Source organism: Bemisia tabaci, chromosome 4, assembly GCF_918797505.1.
Source record: "Bemisia tabaci chromosome 4, PGI_BMITA_v3".
NCBI classification, from domain to species: Eukaryota; Metazoa; Arthropoda; class Insecta; order Hemiptera; family Aleyrodidae; genus Bemisia; species Bemisia tabaci.
This window is the reverse complement of record NC_092796.1, coordinates 15,120,329-15,138,164: the sequence shown is the minus strand read 5'-3', so window position 1 is coordinate 15,138,164 and position 17,836 is coordinate 15,120,329. Positions and strand designations below refer to the sequence as shown.

At 42.9% G+C, this 17,836-nt stretch overlaps 1 protein-coding gene across 9 annotated transcripts in view; it reads left to right on the top strand.

Moving 5' to 3' along the window:
* Window positions 1-17,836, top strand: part of Smr (nuclear receptor corepressor smrter) — a 150,623-nt gene that overhangs the window by 40,618 nt on the left and 92,169 nt on the right. Inside the window, exons 3-4 of one of the 9 annotated variants that reach the window (XM_072299414.1) lie at window positions 2,565-2,646; window positions 9,147-9,535. The exons of 7 other annotated variants lie outside the window; for them this stretch is intronic. In XM_072299414.1, the coding sequence (XP_072155515.1) occupies window positions 9,480-9,535 (56 nt within the window). In that variant the 5' untranslated portion in view covers window positions 2,565-2,646; window positions 9,147-9,479. The remainder of the gene's footprint in view (window positions 1-2,564; window positions 2,647-9,146; window positions 9,536-17,836) is intronic. One more of the 9 variants, XM_019047454.2, reaches the window with a different exon arrangement.

Genomic DNA, 17,836 nt, shown 5'->3' with positions numbered 1-17,836 from the left:
TCAACTACGTTGTTTGAGAGACTGAACATAATGAATGAAGGCAGAAACCTAAAAATACTGTTTCAAATGAAAATGATTACTTAAAGCAAGGTTGATAAATTTTTTCGCGGTGTTTGGAAACATTAGAATGATCAAATGAGCACATGTAGGCCAAGTATACTTAGGTAATTGGTGATTTATTATACATTCAAATTTTCAAAGTATCAAAAACATAAAAATGCGATTAAAACTGGAACGAAAATAGAAAAATAACACCCAGTAAACTGAGTAAAAACAATTTACTACATTCACAAACTTCCTCTTCCAACTCTCGCACTGCTGGAAAAAAGTCATTGAAGGATCCTCTTTAAAAGATGTTCTTATCACACAGTTAAATTTTTCCCTAATATCTGTGACACAACTTTCGACAATTTCAAAATGGCTTTCCCCGAAAACTTCCGCGAGCACCTCGTGAAGCGAATTTTCCCCGTTTCCGTTGTCCATATCGGTTGGACAAATATCCCGAGTAACAACACGTGCTGTTCGGCACGAACATCCCTTGGACACTGAAAAATTAGGAGGCAACATGCCGCCTGCATCAATATCATCGATGTTTGGTATTTGAAATCCATCTCGGAAGAGACAGGGTATGACTTGACTCTGACCTGAAAAAATCGTCCCAAGTGGATCGAATAATCACGGTTTTTCATGAACAAGTCAATGGTGCATTTCAAAATGCACTCAACATGTGACAACTCTGCGAAGGGCTTGTTTTGAGGAGGAAGAAGATATTTTCCGGAAAAACAAAAAGAGTGGACCGCGAGGTCACCCCCATTCATTCCGAAGGGTTGAAGAGACAATCAGACGGCGCGGCGAGACGCGAGACGGGAGAAAGGAGAAAGGAGAGAGGATGGCCGCAGTGCCCAAGGCCACTTGCTGAAGAGGCCCATGCCGACCGCGGCAGGGCTCAGAAGGCAGCGGCTAACGATTTTGAGGACAGGCTAGATTTTTCACAATCCACGCGGGGTTTGGGAATATGCGGTCCCGGCCCCCAAGTCACTCGCCTCCTTCTCGAAGCACCGTCGCGCCTGTCGCCTCCTGTTTTCTTTCCATTTCCCACCGCCGACTCTCGTTTTTCCTGCCCGTCAGAACAGGATTGCCACGGTCAGGGAATACCGGGAAATGTCAGGGAAAATAGAGAAAATGTCAGGGAAAAATCATCAAGTCTCCTTTATTTGCTTTTAGAATGAGATAAACGTTTCGAATGACAAATTTTGCCTGAAAACTATTTCTGTTGTTAAAATTTTTACCATGTCTTCTTACCATCCAGCTTATCTTCAATTGTCAGGAATTTCACCAAAATGTGTTCGGGAAATCAGGGAAATGCCAGGGAATTTACTTTTCTAAATTTTTTGGCTCAACTCAGAGAAAATCAATATTGTCCACTCGCGGGGCTTTGTAAAGAGGTTCTAATCGGAGGTTTCTGGGGTCCGGAACTGGACCAGTAGGGCAGAAACGGATCCAGCAATTTGGCAACACCGAAGTTCCTTCACTTAAACCTATGTTCAATAATCGAATCTTGTCCGAGTACCCGACCCTTCCAAGAATCGATACATTTCCATGGATGTAAATGGAGAAGAAACAATGTTGCCAATTTGCTGGATCCGGCAATGAGAAGCGACGCTCACCAAGTAGCATCCCTACATTTCGTCCGTTTGGACGCATGTAAGAAAATCGACTTTTTCTGATCCAAAACAAGCTGCCTTACCTGTAATCGATAATGTATAAATAATGAATTTAACAGGAGTAGAATAGGTGTTGCCAACTTGCGTGTATCTTCGGAGTCGCCCACGGTTAGCCGTTATTAGGCCGGGAAGGCGAGGCTGTAAGTCGACAAGAGCCGCAGGAGGACCGGTGGGATGTAGGAGCGTGACCGTCCTCGGTTTGCACGCAACGCCAACCGGAGAGGTTCGGATCAGGAACGAAATCGAATCGAGGGAACAGGAATAACGGACCGTCGGACAAGGTGCAGGTTAAACAACCGCAAGCCACGTTTCTCCCTCAAAATCTCATGTAAGGAACGTTGATCAATTGGAAGACTTCCAAAATTAACCCATGAGTGATAAAGCAGCGTTTATTTTCTGCGTTATGCCGCAATCACGCGCTGAATGTGGCTTGAATGTGGAAGTCATCGGCCCGATGCCTTAATTTTGCGCGTCACGCGCAAAATTCAGCAACGATTCTCAGCGACCATCGGATAATGTCGGATTTGTCTGAACTATTCGAATAGATTTGATACACATTTGGATGAAAATAACTCGAATTGTGAAATTTCAGCTGTTGATCGCTGAATGTTGACTGCCACATTCAGCTGCCAAATTCAGCGTGTGATTGCGGCATTAGAATAAGTTATTCAAATGTCTTGCTGGCCAAAAGCCCCAAAATCAACGTCTGATGAATCTATGGTAGGGAATAAATTTTTCATTCCAGAAATAACTAGAATTCAGTGTTTTTTTCTAGCATTAATTTCTTTGTTGGTACGTTTGTGCGGTTACTAATCTAGATTTTCTTTTGTCTGTTCACAGGTGAGGAACGCCGTTTCGCTAAGGTTCCTTTTTAAAAACCGAAGTGTTTTAAGATCTCTCTTTCGCGGAGTAATAGCATACCGTAAGTTGATTGAATTGTTTATTGCCGTTGAAGACAACTATCCGTAGGTTGTCTGTGATGTCAAATAATTACAAGGGAACCACGTGGTCATGATTATCTTAAATCCTAGAAACTCAACCCCCGAAACGACTTCAGTAATATTTCCTCTTCTCCTGAATTGAATCAGTGAGAACGAAACGACACCAACTCGAAAAAATGAAAATACTCAAGACACACGCAGAACTACACAGTAGTTGAAAAAGTTAACAGAAGAAAAAGACCTTTGGTGCCGAAAGACAAGTACTTAAGGACACTTTAAAGGTCCAAGTTGGAACAGATGCGTTAACTTCAATGACCTTTTTGAAAACTGGCTCTCTTTCATGAAAATCGAGCATTGTTAAGTTACCTAGTTGGTGTGTTTTTGTTCTCACTGATTTAATTTAGCCATCACATGCAGTAAGATGTTGTGTCAATTGTCATCCTCTGATTTCGATTTCATATAGAATCCTAGTTGCGGAGCAATTTTCGTATCCCATTTTACCTATAATTTCACGTAAAAAACAGTGACGTTGGACTGAACCTCCGAGAAAGTCCTCCGTCCAAGTCAACGAACTAAATTCTCAAGTTGGTTTCCCAGAAAATTCGCGTTTCAGCGGGATGCGGCAACGCTCGAATGCACTTACGGCGTTGTTGCTCACCGCGGAGTAGCCCCGTAGCGCCCTGCCGAAAAAAAGCTCCGTCTATTGCGTGGCAAGTCGCGCGGTCGGGAACTTAGGAGAGCTTGGCGATAGCGAGGCCACGAGTGATAGCGCGTGACCCCCTTCCTACCGGTCCCCTCGCCCCCCGTTCGACGTTGCGGCGGAAGGAGGGGGGATTTTAATGAGTAGTTGGTTCACACAACCACGTATTTGTTATCTTGTCAAAATTCTCCCCGCGTCCCCCGCCTCCGCCGGGCGCTCTCGGGACGTCTGCGTGTGCCGTGTGGTGCATTGAAAAAAATTGCGTTCTGCACTAATGCATTCGAGCGCGCTATCTGCTCAATACTGCCAGCGTAGAAAGCGTTGACCCGCTTGAAATTTGTGGTAAAAGCCCCCCCCCCCCCCCGGCGGCCCCCTCGCAAAGGGGGGGGGGGGGCTACGCGTTTCGGCTACCGCTCGGACGCATGCAACTAGGAGCGGAGCCAGGATCGTAGAGAAAAAATAGAAGGTGATCGCGGGTTAACTTTCGCGGCCATATTGCGCGTTATTTTTCACATGTTGCGTCATCCTGTACAGCTCCGGTTGTAAACACCTCGGAAACTGTGGATTCGAAGAAAGAATGGATACCCCCTAAACTTAAAATTCAATTTTTTGACAGCAAGGTAATAATGCAGAGTAAGAAGTATCAAAAATCTTCTCAGAATGTTTTCGTTGTTAAAGATCCCGCAATTTTGGACAGCGGCGGCTAATTTGAAAATTTTTAAAATTTTGAGGTGTCGGTGTGGCGTTTATATGAACATGGAAGATTTTATCTCCTCCGTTTAATGTTTTTCCCAGATTACGAAGTACTATGTAACGCCTTCCTCTAGTGAAATGATACATGCGGGATACAGCGAAGAGGCTGTGAAGGTTCCAAAATGAGCAGATTTTGCGGGAGCCAGTTTGGCATTAGTTTACACAAATTCTGTACATTTTTTAAGCTTCCGTTGAGCTGACATTGCCCATGTTTTACAGGTCATCGCTACTATTGCCGAACGCTCGATCGAAACAGCAACTTTCACCGTTATCAGTTCGTTAGAACGTCTCTCCCATCAATCACTCTCGAAACAGCTCGGGCGAATTACGTCATGTGTGTTTAATTATCACGGAGTGATTTATATCAGATATTAGAATCTATACTACCATCTCGGTAAATGATTGACGATTTATTTTAGGCCCGTAAATTTGAACTCGGAAAGCCTAGATTGGCTCATCTCTGCTATGAAGTTGAATCAGCTATAGAATGCCGTCGCCTCGTGTGCTTTTTTATTCGGAAATTTTTTCTCCATATTGTCCGATTTTCACGACAGAAGGTTTTATCCTCTGGGCAGTGGATTCGTGTTACATGGAAAAAACAGCTGCACAACCTGTTAGCGTCTAGCGACCCTTGATGATATGGCAGTGATGGTTCTTACCCAGGTTTCGAATTTCTTCCTTCCACGGAAGAGCGGAAATTTCAAACCTGCTTAGCGCCAAGGCGTTCTCTAAATTTTGTCTCATTTTTAGAATTGAAACAGTTCTTCTCAAGCTTCCGGATTCGCGTCAAAGCGGAAAAACAGCTGTCCAATCTTAGCAACACCTGATGAGATGGCGCTCACCAGGTTTCGAATTTCCTCCTCTAAACTATTCTGTCATGTCAAGGAAGAACGCCGTATGAACATCCGAGAATTGCCAAATTTTCTGCAACATAGTGTTTATTTTGAAGGAGAGTCATGGATATTTTCACTTGAAATTTTCAGATATTTAATTGCGATCTGGTCGCGAACTAAATTCTCTGAAAAATAGGCGGAAAATGTTTTCCAGACCCTCCTGATACAATCCTTATTTTATCAAATAAAATTTGGCAACATCTGGAGGCTTATACGGCGGTTTTTCTTTAGTACAGCACTGGAAAAAAAAACACATTGGATGTAGAGTCCGAACTCTTAAAAACATCGACAAGAAAAAATACTCTTGATTCAATCGGATTTTAGCTTAAATCAAGAACCAAGCCTCTTAATTTAAGCGGATTTCCTTTTGATTTAAGCAATATTCTGATTGAATCAAGAGTATTTTTTCTTGTCAATGTTTTCAAAAGTCTAGATTCTAGATCCAATGTGTTTTTTTCCAGTGAGCAACGTATTTTCTCTTTACTTCGGTTTGGCATCGGAGCCCCGAGAATGGACGCGACGTGGCAGCACGGTTATTTCCCTGTTTTCTTTTCTCAATCAACTTCTCCAACGGAGCAATAAAAATATTAAAGGAAGCGACGTTGCCATCGGCACCCCCACCCCACCCCGCTTCACCGCGATTCGCACCCCGCAACGCAACGCCGCCATCACGGGCGACTACGTGTTTTCTCCGGAGCGAGACGGCTCTCCTCTCCCTCGCTCCGCCCCCCCTTTATCCCACGACCTAGCCTGCTGCCCCCCTCCCCCCGGCATCGTCAGCCCCTCCCCGCGCTCATACGACTTACGATACTCTCTTTTCGCGATGTTGCCATCGTCGACAGCGTTGCCGCCCCGCCCTGCAATCCGAAGGAGGGACCTTTTACTGGTTTCTTGACAATCGTGGAAGTGGTTACTTTCGGGGCTCCGTCATTTCAAACGATGACATACACTGGAAAAAAAACACATTGGATCTAGGGTCCAGACTCTTGAAAACCTTGACAAGAAAAAATACTCTTGATTCAATCGGATTTTTGCTTGAATCAAAACGAAATCCGCTTAAATTAAGAGGCTTGGTTCTTGACTTAAGCTAGATTCTGACTGAATCAAGAGTACTTTTTCTTGTCGATGTTTTTAAGAGTCTGGACTCTAGATAGAAAGTGTTTTTTTTTTTTTTTTCCAGTGTAAACTCTTGTTGGTTGTTGAGTGGCGTTTTAAGCGATTTGTCTTGGACGAAACGATCTGGAAACTTTAGATTGGCGGTGGCTCACGAAAAAACGTATCACACATGGAGCGGTCGTTCGATATGAGGGCGGGAAGTGGAAATGGCTTAAATGCTATCTTCGTCGTAACCCCAAAATACATGGGATCTTTCGGGAGTTTTTGCAACAAATTAAAGCGTTGAAATTTTAATCGTTAACTCACTTGAGGAAAACCTAGGTTTCAGCTAAGGTGATGAAAAAGCTGGTTTAGCGGGGAAATGCTTGGTTTCTATTGAATGACGACATACCCTTGGGTACATCAGGGAATCCCTCATAAAAAACCGGGGATCTCTTCTCCTTTTATTTATTTCCTGGAGGGGACCCCAGCAATTTTAAACCACCGTCGTTTTTCAGAACGCTCTCTCGTTGAAAGCAGCGCTCTCTCGTTTGAAGAAACCTCTATTTTTTTCGTGAGGTTTTTTCTTCCCTCACTTGCTCGAAAAATGAAACTTATCTTGCAGCGAAAGCAAGGAAAACAGCGGCTGAGTATCCGGGTCGGTAACCAACATGTGGCGTCTAGTTTTGCAGATTTCATTGCAGCTGTGACTCATTTTGCTGAGTTTCTTATTTTGTGCTCTCTTTGAGTTTAATAACGAAGTAACCACGCTAAGGCGACAGAAAATTTTGATGTGGCAAGGCATCCGACGGGTTTTTCTTTTCTTCATCTTTTGATTTTTTAAGGGCGGTCCGGAAATACTGAAAAATGCGGAAATTCCCCTAGAATGTCCGGAATTTTTCCCATTTTTCCGCATTTTTGTCGCTATTTGAGCGAGAAATTCAAATTTTTGAAATTTTGCGAATTTCGTCCAACGGAGGCACTGAAAAAGTACTGAATTTTTTTGTAAAGAAGTTACTGGAACATCTTGAGGATGTACTGAAAAAGTAGTGTGCAAGTCCTGACTTTTGGCCAGCCTGTTTTAGTAGTCACCCTATTCACACGCCATATAATTTTTCGTAGAGCCCGGAACTCTCAACACTTGGAATCACATCTCGATCTCCCGTTTGTTTGTTTCTCCGCGTCATATTCGGATTCACTTGTGGTCATTCGCTTTTTCTACAAATGCGAGGACGGAAACGCGGACTTAAAATAAAGTGTTCTAATTTGTTTCGAGTGTTATTCCTACACTTGGCCGCCCTTAGAGATAAGATAAAATGCATTGCGTCGGACCTGTTCGATTGTTCGATGCTCATCCAACACCGCTCTTGCTCTGCTGCTATAGACAAAAGCTAATACAATTTTCAAGAGACAGACAATCAATTGCTCTAGGAATTCAAAAAAATTTCGAGGTCTGGCTAGTCGATTCAGCTCAGATCGAAAAGGTAACGCATCAAAGGGAGGAAATTTAGATGTATTTTTTTGTGTGCAACGAATACCTTAATTATCGATTCTTTACCACAGCTTCAAATAGAGAAGTATCGATAATCGATCACTCACGCCTCGCCACTGTAACTGATTTTATTTAAACGAAATAAACGTAAATTCAAATCGATGATGCAAATTCTTTTCGGTTAAATGAAAGAACAATTTTTTTTGGGATTCTTCAAATTATCATTTGCATATGACGAAAGTTCTGTGAAAGTGTAAATGAACTGCTCACAAAAAATGAATAGCTCTCAAGGGAACGGAGTGAAATCTTATTTGATAAAACAAAATCAACTGTTTCTAATGTAATAAATTATATCTGCAACCTCATAAAGAACTTTTCTCGAACCGAGTGTAAATTGCACGACGGAGTTAGATTTTTGTCTCGGAGCACGAACCTATCTTCTCGCCGTAAATTGAACTTCAAATCGGAGGGGTGGATCCTGAAGTTCGCGAAAGTTCGGAGTAAATCACAAGGATATTTACGGCGCAATAGGAGCTCGACTGAAAGTTTCATTTAAATATTCTTAATGACACGGCGAAAGGTGAGAGGTGGCGGGAGTAATTCTGAAATGTTGCATGGACGACGCGCTCTATTTCCCAACTCCATTCACGTGAAAAAGTCGCCATCAACGAAAATACGCAGGGTTCAATTACTTGCACGCCAGACCACGTTCTTAGATTTCTTCTTCTTAAGTTTTCGTTCTTGCTATGTTTTGAAGGAAAATCTAGGTATTCGCAGGGACGTCAGCCAATTTGTGAAGTAATTCGTGATAAATTTTCTTTCCATTCCTTCCAATCAGTCCGCATTCCTGGGCTTCGTGAGAAAAACGTGTGGTCACCAACCGCGTATATTGCTTTAAATTTTAAATTTTGTCTAGAACATTAAATTTTTAGCGGAGTTTTTGAATGGGAAAGTTGGAGGAGCCGAATTTTAGTGAAGAGGATTATATGTGAACTAATATGCCATTTTTTTGAATTTTCAAGGATTGCCCATTTTAAATAACCCGCCGTTTTACGCTGAATGCGCGGGACACGGAAATTCGGAAATTCTCCTCGTAGGAAAATCTATCATTCGGGGATTTTCGTCTTGTGTTGTTCTCCTCTCAGTTAATTATACAAACCTCACTAAGTTGGGTTTATGTCATATTTTCCTCTCCGATATCATAATTCGTCGTTTTCGGGACGAAGGAACGTAATTCTATTTCAAGGTTGCAAACTTGACTCAAACAATTCAATTTTTTTCAAGAAAGCACTAGAGCAACTTGAGCCAAAATTTGTTTGACTTTTGCATGAGATCAGAAGAAAAATCAAGAAAATTCTCAGTTAGAAATGCCCAAAAGTCTCCTCGTAAAAATGCAATTTGCGAGGGGAAATTTGTCAACATACGCTCTTCCGTGACGGAAACGAAGAATCGACAACGGAAACAAATTACTCAAATTTTTTTGCCGCTTGAAGGGCTATTTATGTTTGGCGTGGTAACTAATGGAAGTTAATTTTTTGTCTGTTCCAGGTGAGGTTTTACAACTTGGCTTCCGAAGTTCCGAAGTTAAGGATGATGAGTAAAGCCCTGCTAAAATGTGAGCCTTCAAAGGAGCAATTTCGTCGAAGGAGTGCAGAACTGCTCAAAGAAATATTGCCTCTCCGTTTTATCATTTTCAAAGACTTCGTTCTAGTGAGGAAAATAATTTGTTCAATGAAATCCCATTTGAATCCAACCGCGGTTTGAAGTGTTATCGCCTGAGCGTGTACCGTAACAATCCCAAGTATTTCAATATTTGTAAATTCTTTTCATGAAGTGCGTTCGCGGATCACTCAGAATCAGATCGCTCCCAATAGTGCATAAATGCAAGAAACAAAAATGAAATATCCTGCCAGTGATATTTTTCAGTCAGCCTTCCTGTAAGTTCAATCGCCATGACTATTGTTTTGCATCCGTTTTTGATCTGTCAGACCCTCTCTTCGTTTTTCTGTTGTATGGTAGTTAGAGAATCAACTCACTGAACTTTGAGTGGTAGAGTGGGTTGTTTGGGAGTAGTTTTTGAGATATAATTAAGAAAAAAAGTGAACTTCTCTGAAGGCACTTTTTTAGAAACTTTATTCATGTTCTGTCACCATTCGGAGGAAAATTCCGATCTTGGTTCAAGTCTCGGCTGAGAACTCGATCATTCCCTCTCTCAGACAATTTATTTCGCTCTTTTTTGTACCTTACTCTATCAAATGTCTGTTCTGCCGTGCTAAGGAAGAACGCCGTATGAACATTCGAGAGTTGCCAAATTTCCTTCGATAAAATGTTTATTTTTGAGGCAGCTTATGAATTTTTTTCATCGACATTTTTCGGAACCTCAGGTGAAATTGCGAACAAAATGAGGCAGCTTATGAATTTTTTTCATCGACATTTTTCGGAACCTCAGGTGAAATTGCGAACAAAATTATCTGTCAAATTGGAAGAAAAAGATCCATATATTTATCAAAGGAAATTTGGCCATGCCTGAAGGTTCATACTGCGTTTTCTTTAGCATGGCAGTGTTATAGTCGCGCTCTAATTTATGCACAGTGGAACCTGAAAAATTCCGGATTCACGTGGATCGTGAATATCTCTGAAACGGCGAATATATCGAAGAAAAATGTGAAGTAATAAAATTGCGGAAAATTCACTTTTCCATTAGACCCATTAAAAAAATGGCCGAGTTTGACACTTCGGCTGATTTTCGTGTGTACATTGCGTGTACATTGCCCTTTTGTATGCGGTGGGTGCAAATCCGCAAGTCGTTATCACCCTCTCTTTTTACTGTATTTTCCGAAGAAAATTCACCATTGCATTTTTACTTTCTCGCTCCCCTAGGGTAGAGAGGAAGTATTGTCATCCTCCAAGAAAAAAAAAAAAAAAAAGTTGAAATTTCATCATTTCTAGACGTTTTAAGGTCCCAGGAGTCAAAATAACCATACTTGAAAAAATGTGTGTCCGTCCGTCCGGCGTCCCCCAAATCTGTCTACAGCGATATCTCAGAATCTATCTGTTCGATTTCATTCAAAATTCTCACAGAACACCATATTTATGGTCTCCTTATGCACGTCCAACGATTTTGGGGTACGCTAAAATTTGGGGGGGGCTAGGGTCAAATTGGGTTAAAGGTCCATTTTCAGCAAAATCACACGGAAAGCTCATTTTGAGGGACCGTAAATTTTGAAAAATGCCTTTAATTCTTTAAAAGTGGGCATCAAGCACATCACCTGGGTCATTAATTTAAGTTCCTAAAAGATCTTTGGACTAATCTCAAAATTCAAGGGATTACGAGGCCCAAAAGTAGGGCACTTTGCTCCGCGACATCACACAAACAACTCATTTTCAAAGACTGTAAATTTGAAGAAAAATGCCTTTCATTTCTTCGAAAGTTGGCATAAGAGCACCACCTGGTTCAATAATGTAAGTTCCTATGAGGTCTTTGGACTAAACTAAAAATTGAAGGGTTACGCGTCATATAGCGAGGAGAGCACTTCGGTCACACGGAGAGCTCATGGACTGTAGATTTTGAAAAAATGCCTTTAATTCTTTGAAAGTTGGCTCAAAAGCACCATCTGAGTCATTAATTTAAGTTCCTAAAGGATTCTTGGACTAATCTCATAATTGCAGAGGGGCCGATAGGAAACGCTCAATTCTCTGATAAATGAGTCGGAACGCTTCTAGATAATAGCAGCAAACGCTTTGAGTCAGGTGAAACCTAGGAATTCAAATGCATTATATAATGCATCATATACTATTTCCAAAATTACTCCGTAGGTATACACCAAGCAAAATTAGACAACTAATTAGGTAGGTAAGTACTTACAATATATAGTTACTATTAGTCATCAAGCTGACGCAAGAACTGACACTTACATCTTTATTAAATACTAATATGTTTGTTGTTAATGAATTTAGAATCCCGGCAGATTCCATCTTTCGCGGTTCCTTTTTACGAGGTACTAAGCACAAATATAATATAATAATACGGCACAAATATGACTGATTTAATGCTTGTTACTTAATAAAGGAGGTTATAAATTGTTAGAACCCGAGGTTTGGTTGAAGGAGATGGCGCTCTCAGCGCTCTCTATTGTTTTCGCTTTGAATTACAGGGATACGCGGTAAGGAGATGGCGCTCCTGGCGGGCGTGTGGTGAACCTTCCAGCAGGTAGATTCGCCCGCCAAATTTAAAATTTGGGAGATGCTAAGCGAAAACCGTTTAGATTTAAGACTATTTGAACATCGAATAGTCATTCTACCCATTCAAGTAGATATTTGATGGCTTTTGACCGTGCTTAAGGAGAGATTATAATATAAAATCGTATCTGAAGTATGATGTCAATGAATCTAATGGATCCTAATGAATCGTAGAAAAGCTAAGATTTTTACGGATCGCCATCTTTGACAGGAGACTTTGTTAATCAATTACATATTTAATTGAAGATGCCTCATAAAATCAACAAGTCGAGGCCGAATATATGAATTCATCACATATCGCGAAGACATTTACAATAAAGTTCAGTGGTTTGAATAAAAATTTCATAACTATTATCCTGTGATCAAAATTCCAATCAAACTTTATGATTTTGTAAAATTGGCAGTATTTTTCTAAATATTCCAGTAAAAGTGTCTATGCCGGCGCGAAGCGCCGGCTCGAGCGAGAAAGTCCCGTGCGGTCCCCGCACCAATCCGCTAAGCGGATGGGGGGGGGCGAAGCCCCCCAAATGCCGGCGCGTAGCGCCGGTATTTTCGTTCGCCACCTGCTGTTTTCGAGCTTGACCGGTCCGAAGGTATTCTGCGATGCTAAGGAATAACGCCGTATGAACATTCGAGGGTTGCCGAATTTCTTTTGATAAAACACGTATTTTTGACAACATTTATACATATTTTTCCTCGAAATTTTCAGATAGTTTAGATTAAATTGCGTATAAAACTGTCTGAAAATTTCGGAGAAAAATATTCACAATTTTCCCAGTAATTGCGGTTTTCATCGGAGGAAACTTGGCAACGTCTGAAGGCTCATACGGCGTTCCTCCTTAGCACTGCAGTATTGCGCCGTGCGCTCTCCAATCGGCGGCGCTTGGGCTCTGACTCATTGCAGCCAGTGAACTTGCGATTTTTCACGATCGCAGCGAACCCGCTGACTCGGAGCCATGCCGATGCGGTAAGAACCCGAGTTACGCGAACTTTGAATCTCGGATCAGCAATATCTCTCGTTTCTGCGCCGTTCGCGCTTCTAGCACGCTCAACGGTGCCAGATCAGCAACATTATGTGAAATTGTCTTTCGTTTTGCAATTATTTATAGTTCATCCGTAAGAGCACCCATCCGCGTGAGGCATCCAATGACACATAAATTGTATCGGAAACTCTCCAGAAATAGACAATCCGATTAACTCATTGATATTTCTATCTGATATTCCAGCACCTATTATCATTGCAATACAATAGTTACTCGATGCGTATTTCGCAGTTAAGCGCCGTGACCGTGAAAGCCCTCCGGCAAATTCTCCCCGAAAATTCTCATAGTTTTTCTCACGAAATAATGTAACTACATTTCAATATTGCCAGATTTTTTTGCAAAAGGAGCATTTTAACGGGAGAATTTCGAGAAATTCTGACTGAAAATTTCATAAATTTTTCTTTTGATTTCATGAATTCAAAAAATCAGACTTAGTGACGAAAATTCAGTATGTAGGGTTGATTGACCTGTTTGAGTCAATTTTGCCACCTTGGAATGAAGTTACGTTCGTTCGTGCGGGAAAAGTAGCACAGTGGATCGAGTCAATCCGAGAGGTCGAACATGAAATTTTTTAGTAAAACGGCAAATTTTGATATATATTTCGCCCTATTTCAAATTTCAAGGTTGCTCTAAGAAGAAAATATCACGAGGAACCCAATTGAGCCATCTGCAGAACCCTACAGTTTTGTATAAATGGTGTTATTAACTTTTAAAGTTTCCAAAGTTTTTCCGACCTCCCCTCTTGACTCGAGCCACTTTGCGACTATTCGTACTTATTTTTCCGTGATAGTAATTATCACTTTTGTTCGTTTGCCTTGCTACGAAGTACACTTCAAGCTGCACGATCATAGAATTTTGCGAAGCTTCGACGTTTCGTCGCTAGAACATCTGAAATATCGAGCGATTCTATTCTAATTTCTACCCTACCATGTGGAAGTCATTCCAACAGCTGACTCGAACGTATCCTCGGAAGATCCCCCGAAATCCAGACACAGACGCGAAGGTGTCTGGAGACCCTCGGCCTGGTGCAATGGTGCATCCCGCCGCGATGGTGCACCGTTACGGGTCCAAAACCTCAGCGCCAGAAGCCCTCCCTCTCCCGCCGAGGGATGGGGAAGGACCCCGCGCTGCCGGATCGTCCCGAGAACAGGGATGCCCACCGCGGAAGCCCGCAGGGTTGCGCCACCATCTTGCAGCCGGGGATACTGCGCCACCCCAGTCAAGTGGAGCCCTGCCTATTTTCCGATCTACCTGACCCCGTTTCTACCCCCCGAGGAACGATTTTTCGGGACGTTGAGATAGATCAGGTTTCACTCCCCACCATCACCACCGGTCTCCATTCATCACCGGGACAAAGCGAAAGAAATAGTCGATTCGGTTCTTCTTTTGAGCCGGAGCGATTGTCGGCCGAGGAGGAACGTCGTATGAGTATTTTGACGTCGCCCTGTTTTGCCGCACGAAATTTTTAATTTCGAGAAGTTGTGCATACTGACAGTCATGATATCAAGGAATATTGATGGCAAAAAGAATAATTTAATCGAGGAAAATTCGGCAACTTTGGAATGCACAGATGGCAGGCTTCCTTAGCGCGTCAGTGTTAGTGAGAGGCTGTGAAATTATGATCCAATCCTGTCTCGAGATTTCTCGACACCTGTTTGTGATTTTTAGATCCCGGTTTGACGTAACACTTTCGGAGGCAGCTCAAGGGGCATCCATAGACAAAAATTAACCTCTCTTGGTTCAAGTTTTATGCAGACTCAACTTTCGAATTCCGAAACCTATCCACGATGGAGTGATAGGAAAACACAAACCTCATCCCCTTACTGTTCTTTTTTTCCAAGGTCATTCGCCTTGGCTAATATTATTTTAAACGAAAGATTAAAAAGGTACAAATAAAATGTAAGTTCAGAAAAATCAACTCCTCTATTGAAATTACACCTGAATCTGGCGTGTGGTTGTAGAACCACAATCATTTGTTTAAATTAGTCCCTTCACTTGCTTCAACTTCCTTTCGTGCCCCCGACCCTCCCGCCACCCTTCCGGGGGTGGACTCGCCATTGTGTAATAGTCCACTCTTACATCACAGGACTTGTTAGAAAGCCTCCCTCGTCCCCTCATTTTTCTCTTTTCCTGCGAGGGAGCAACTGACGCAAGGACCTGTGCTCCGAAGTATCCCATTTTTTAACTCCCTCGGATCCGTTGTTTTAATGAGTTATCGTGGGTGAGGCGGAAATTGCGGTTCAAGCAGCAACGTTCGTTGGCGCGGAGTATTGTTTCGAATTTATACGCCAGGCGGATTCTTTCGAAGTGGAAAGTTGGAATTTCGGTCGAATTTTTCGCCACCTTCCTCTCGATATCCAATTTATCTGCAATACAACATTTTCGCCGTGCCACGTGAGGACCGCAAGACGTGGACTGGCTGCCCCTCCGTCATGCGTCGGAAAACTTTGCACGATCATTCGGATCATGTTCCACTTAAATCCAGATGTTCTGAAAAAACTTTGCATTAGTTTTCCTCCTAGAATTTTTCAAAGTCCGTTCTTTGCGACTTTTCCGATGGAACTGAAAAACTTCGTGGAACACGTGCGTTATTTTTCTCAAAAATAATTTTTTTTTTTAATGTATATATGTCGTTTTAGGCTTTTTATCCGAATTATTATTTAACCGTCGGGAAATTGCGGGGGTGCAGGAAGTTCCTAACCACGTGACTAGCGTGGTCGCGTGGAATGGATCGGGACCCCCATGTGAAAGGGAAAAATTAGGGAACCCGATGTACTCATTTTCTCTCTCTCACTGCGTTTCAGCGGTGAAAAAGTGTTGAAGGTATTTGCGATTTAAGTTGTGCGCCGGTCTGTTACGTTGATCGGTGACCGATGATGTAGGTGCGACGATCCGAAAAAGAACTTTTTTCTGGGTTACGGTGGACCCGATCTTGAATTTTGATCTGAAGTGGGGGAATAGGGTTACCCACACTGGAAAAAAAAAAAACACATTGGATCCAGAGTCCAGATTCTTGAAAACATTGATAAGAAAAAATACTCTCGATTCAATCGGGTTTTTGCTTGAATCAAAACGAAATCCGCTTTAATTAAGAGGCTTGGTTCTTGATTTAAGCTAGATTCTGATTGAATCAAGAGTACTTTTTCATGTCGATGTTTTTACGAGTCTGGACTCTAGATCCAATTTGGTTTTTTTTCCAGTGAACCCATTCTATTCAGAGGAGGACTCGGGACTTTCTGCACCCTCGGGAAATTCGCCAACGTCCAACTAGTCTCGCGCCATTTTTCGGTAGCGAGTCATCGTCAACGCTGCTGATCCCGCGAGGCGCGTGCGCAATTCCGCGCGGCTGCGAACTCATCCTGCCTCGTGATTGGCTATCGCTCGCGCGGAGTGACGCGCCACTGCTGACTAACAAGGGGAGTCTACGAAGTGACATCCTGGGATTGGGTTCATTTTGCTTGTACATGAAGAAGAGACAAATCTAAGGTTGACGTATTTTTTTTTAGCCGCCACCTCCCAACCGTTCTCGAGATATCGATTTTTAAAGTTACGATTTTTGCACGTTTCCGCGCGGAGTTCCGGCGAGTCAACTGAGCGCCGGCAAGCTGCACGAAGCGCGTTTCCTATCAGCGCTGCAGACCGGCCATCCTTATCAACAGTTCCGTGGCCGAGTGGTAGAGTGTTCGCCTACCGTTTCATCGATCGCGGGTTCGAATCCCGCTTCGTGCCGTAGCTTTTAGGGTACGCCGCAATGCGTTTTTACACGTTTTCTTTATTTTTATCACACACCAAGGGGTCCGCCCCCTGGCCGCTGCGCGGCCCAACCCCCGGGGCGAAAAGGCGCGCTTCGCGACAAGCGAAATCATCGAAATCGACCGTTGACGGTTACTGGGCAAATAATTTTAATTGAATGATAAAATGATGTTTCAAATAAAAATTTCCCACCACACAATATTCTTAATGACTTTTTCCTTACTCTGAATTTGCAACCGTCAACGGTCGATTTCGATGATTTCGCTCGCCGCGAAGCGCGCCTTTTCGCCCCGGGGGTTGGGCCGCGCAGCGGCCAGGGGGCGGACCCCTTGGTGTGTGATAAAAATAAAGAAAAGTGTAAAAACGCATTGCGGCGTACCCTAAAAGCTACGGCACGAGGCGGGATTCGAACCCGCGATCGATGAAACGGTAGGCGAACCCTCTACCACTTGGCCACGGAACTGTTGATAAGGATGACCGGTCTGCAGCGCTGATAGGAAACGCGCTTCGTGCAGCTTGCCGGCGCTCAGTTGACTCGCCGGAACTCCGCGCGGAAACGTGCAAAAATCGTAACTTTAAAAATCGATATCTCGAGAACGGTTGGGAGGTGGCGGCTAAAAAAAAATACGTCAACCTTAGATTTGTCTCTTCTTCATGTACAAGCAAAATGAACCCAATCCCAGGATGTCACTTCGTAGACTCCCCTTGTAAGCTTCCGTCCGTCGAGCCAAGTTTTGCGAAAAACGCCAGCCTTAATGGTAACGTCGTGTCGTTAAAACGGCCGCTTTCTCGCATCGCATCGCTCCATTTGCGTTTAGATGCGGCCGTCTAACCTTTCGATTTGCCGACGGATTCAAGTTTTCCCATTTCACGTTCCCTCCGGCTGTTCCACTCTAAGTATTCCCGCTTGATCCTCCTTGCGAATCTGTGATTTTTATCAATCGTTACTCGAGATCCTGCGATTTCGCGGGTAATTGGCACTTTGCAGCTTTGGTCTGTCTGGCCTTGGAGCAGGACTAGGATGTCGAATACTGCCGTACTAAAGGAAAACGCCGTATGAGCCTTCAGACGTTGCCAGGTTACGTTCGATAAAAACAGAACTTACTTGGCAAATTGTGAATATTTTTCTCCGGAATTTTCAGACAATTTTGTACGCAAATTAATCCAAAATATCTGACAATTTCTAGAAAAAATATGCATGAA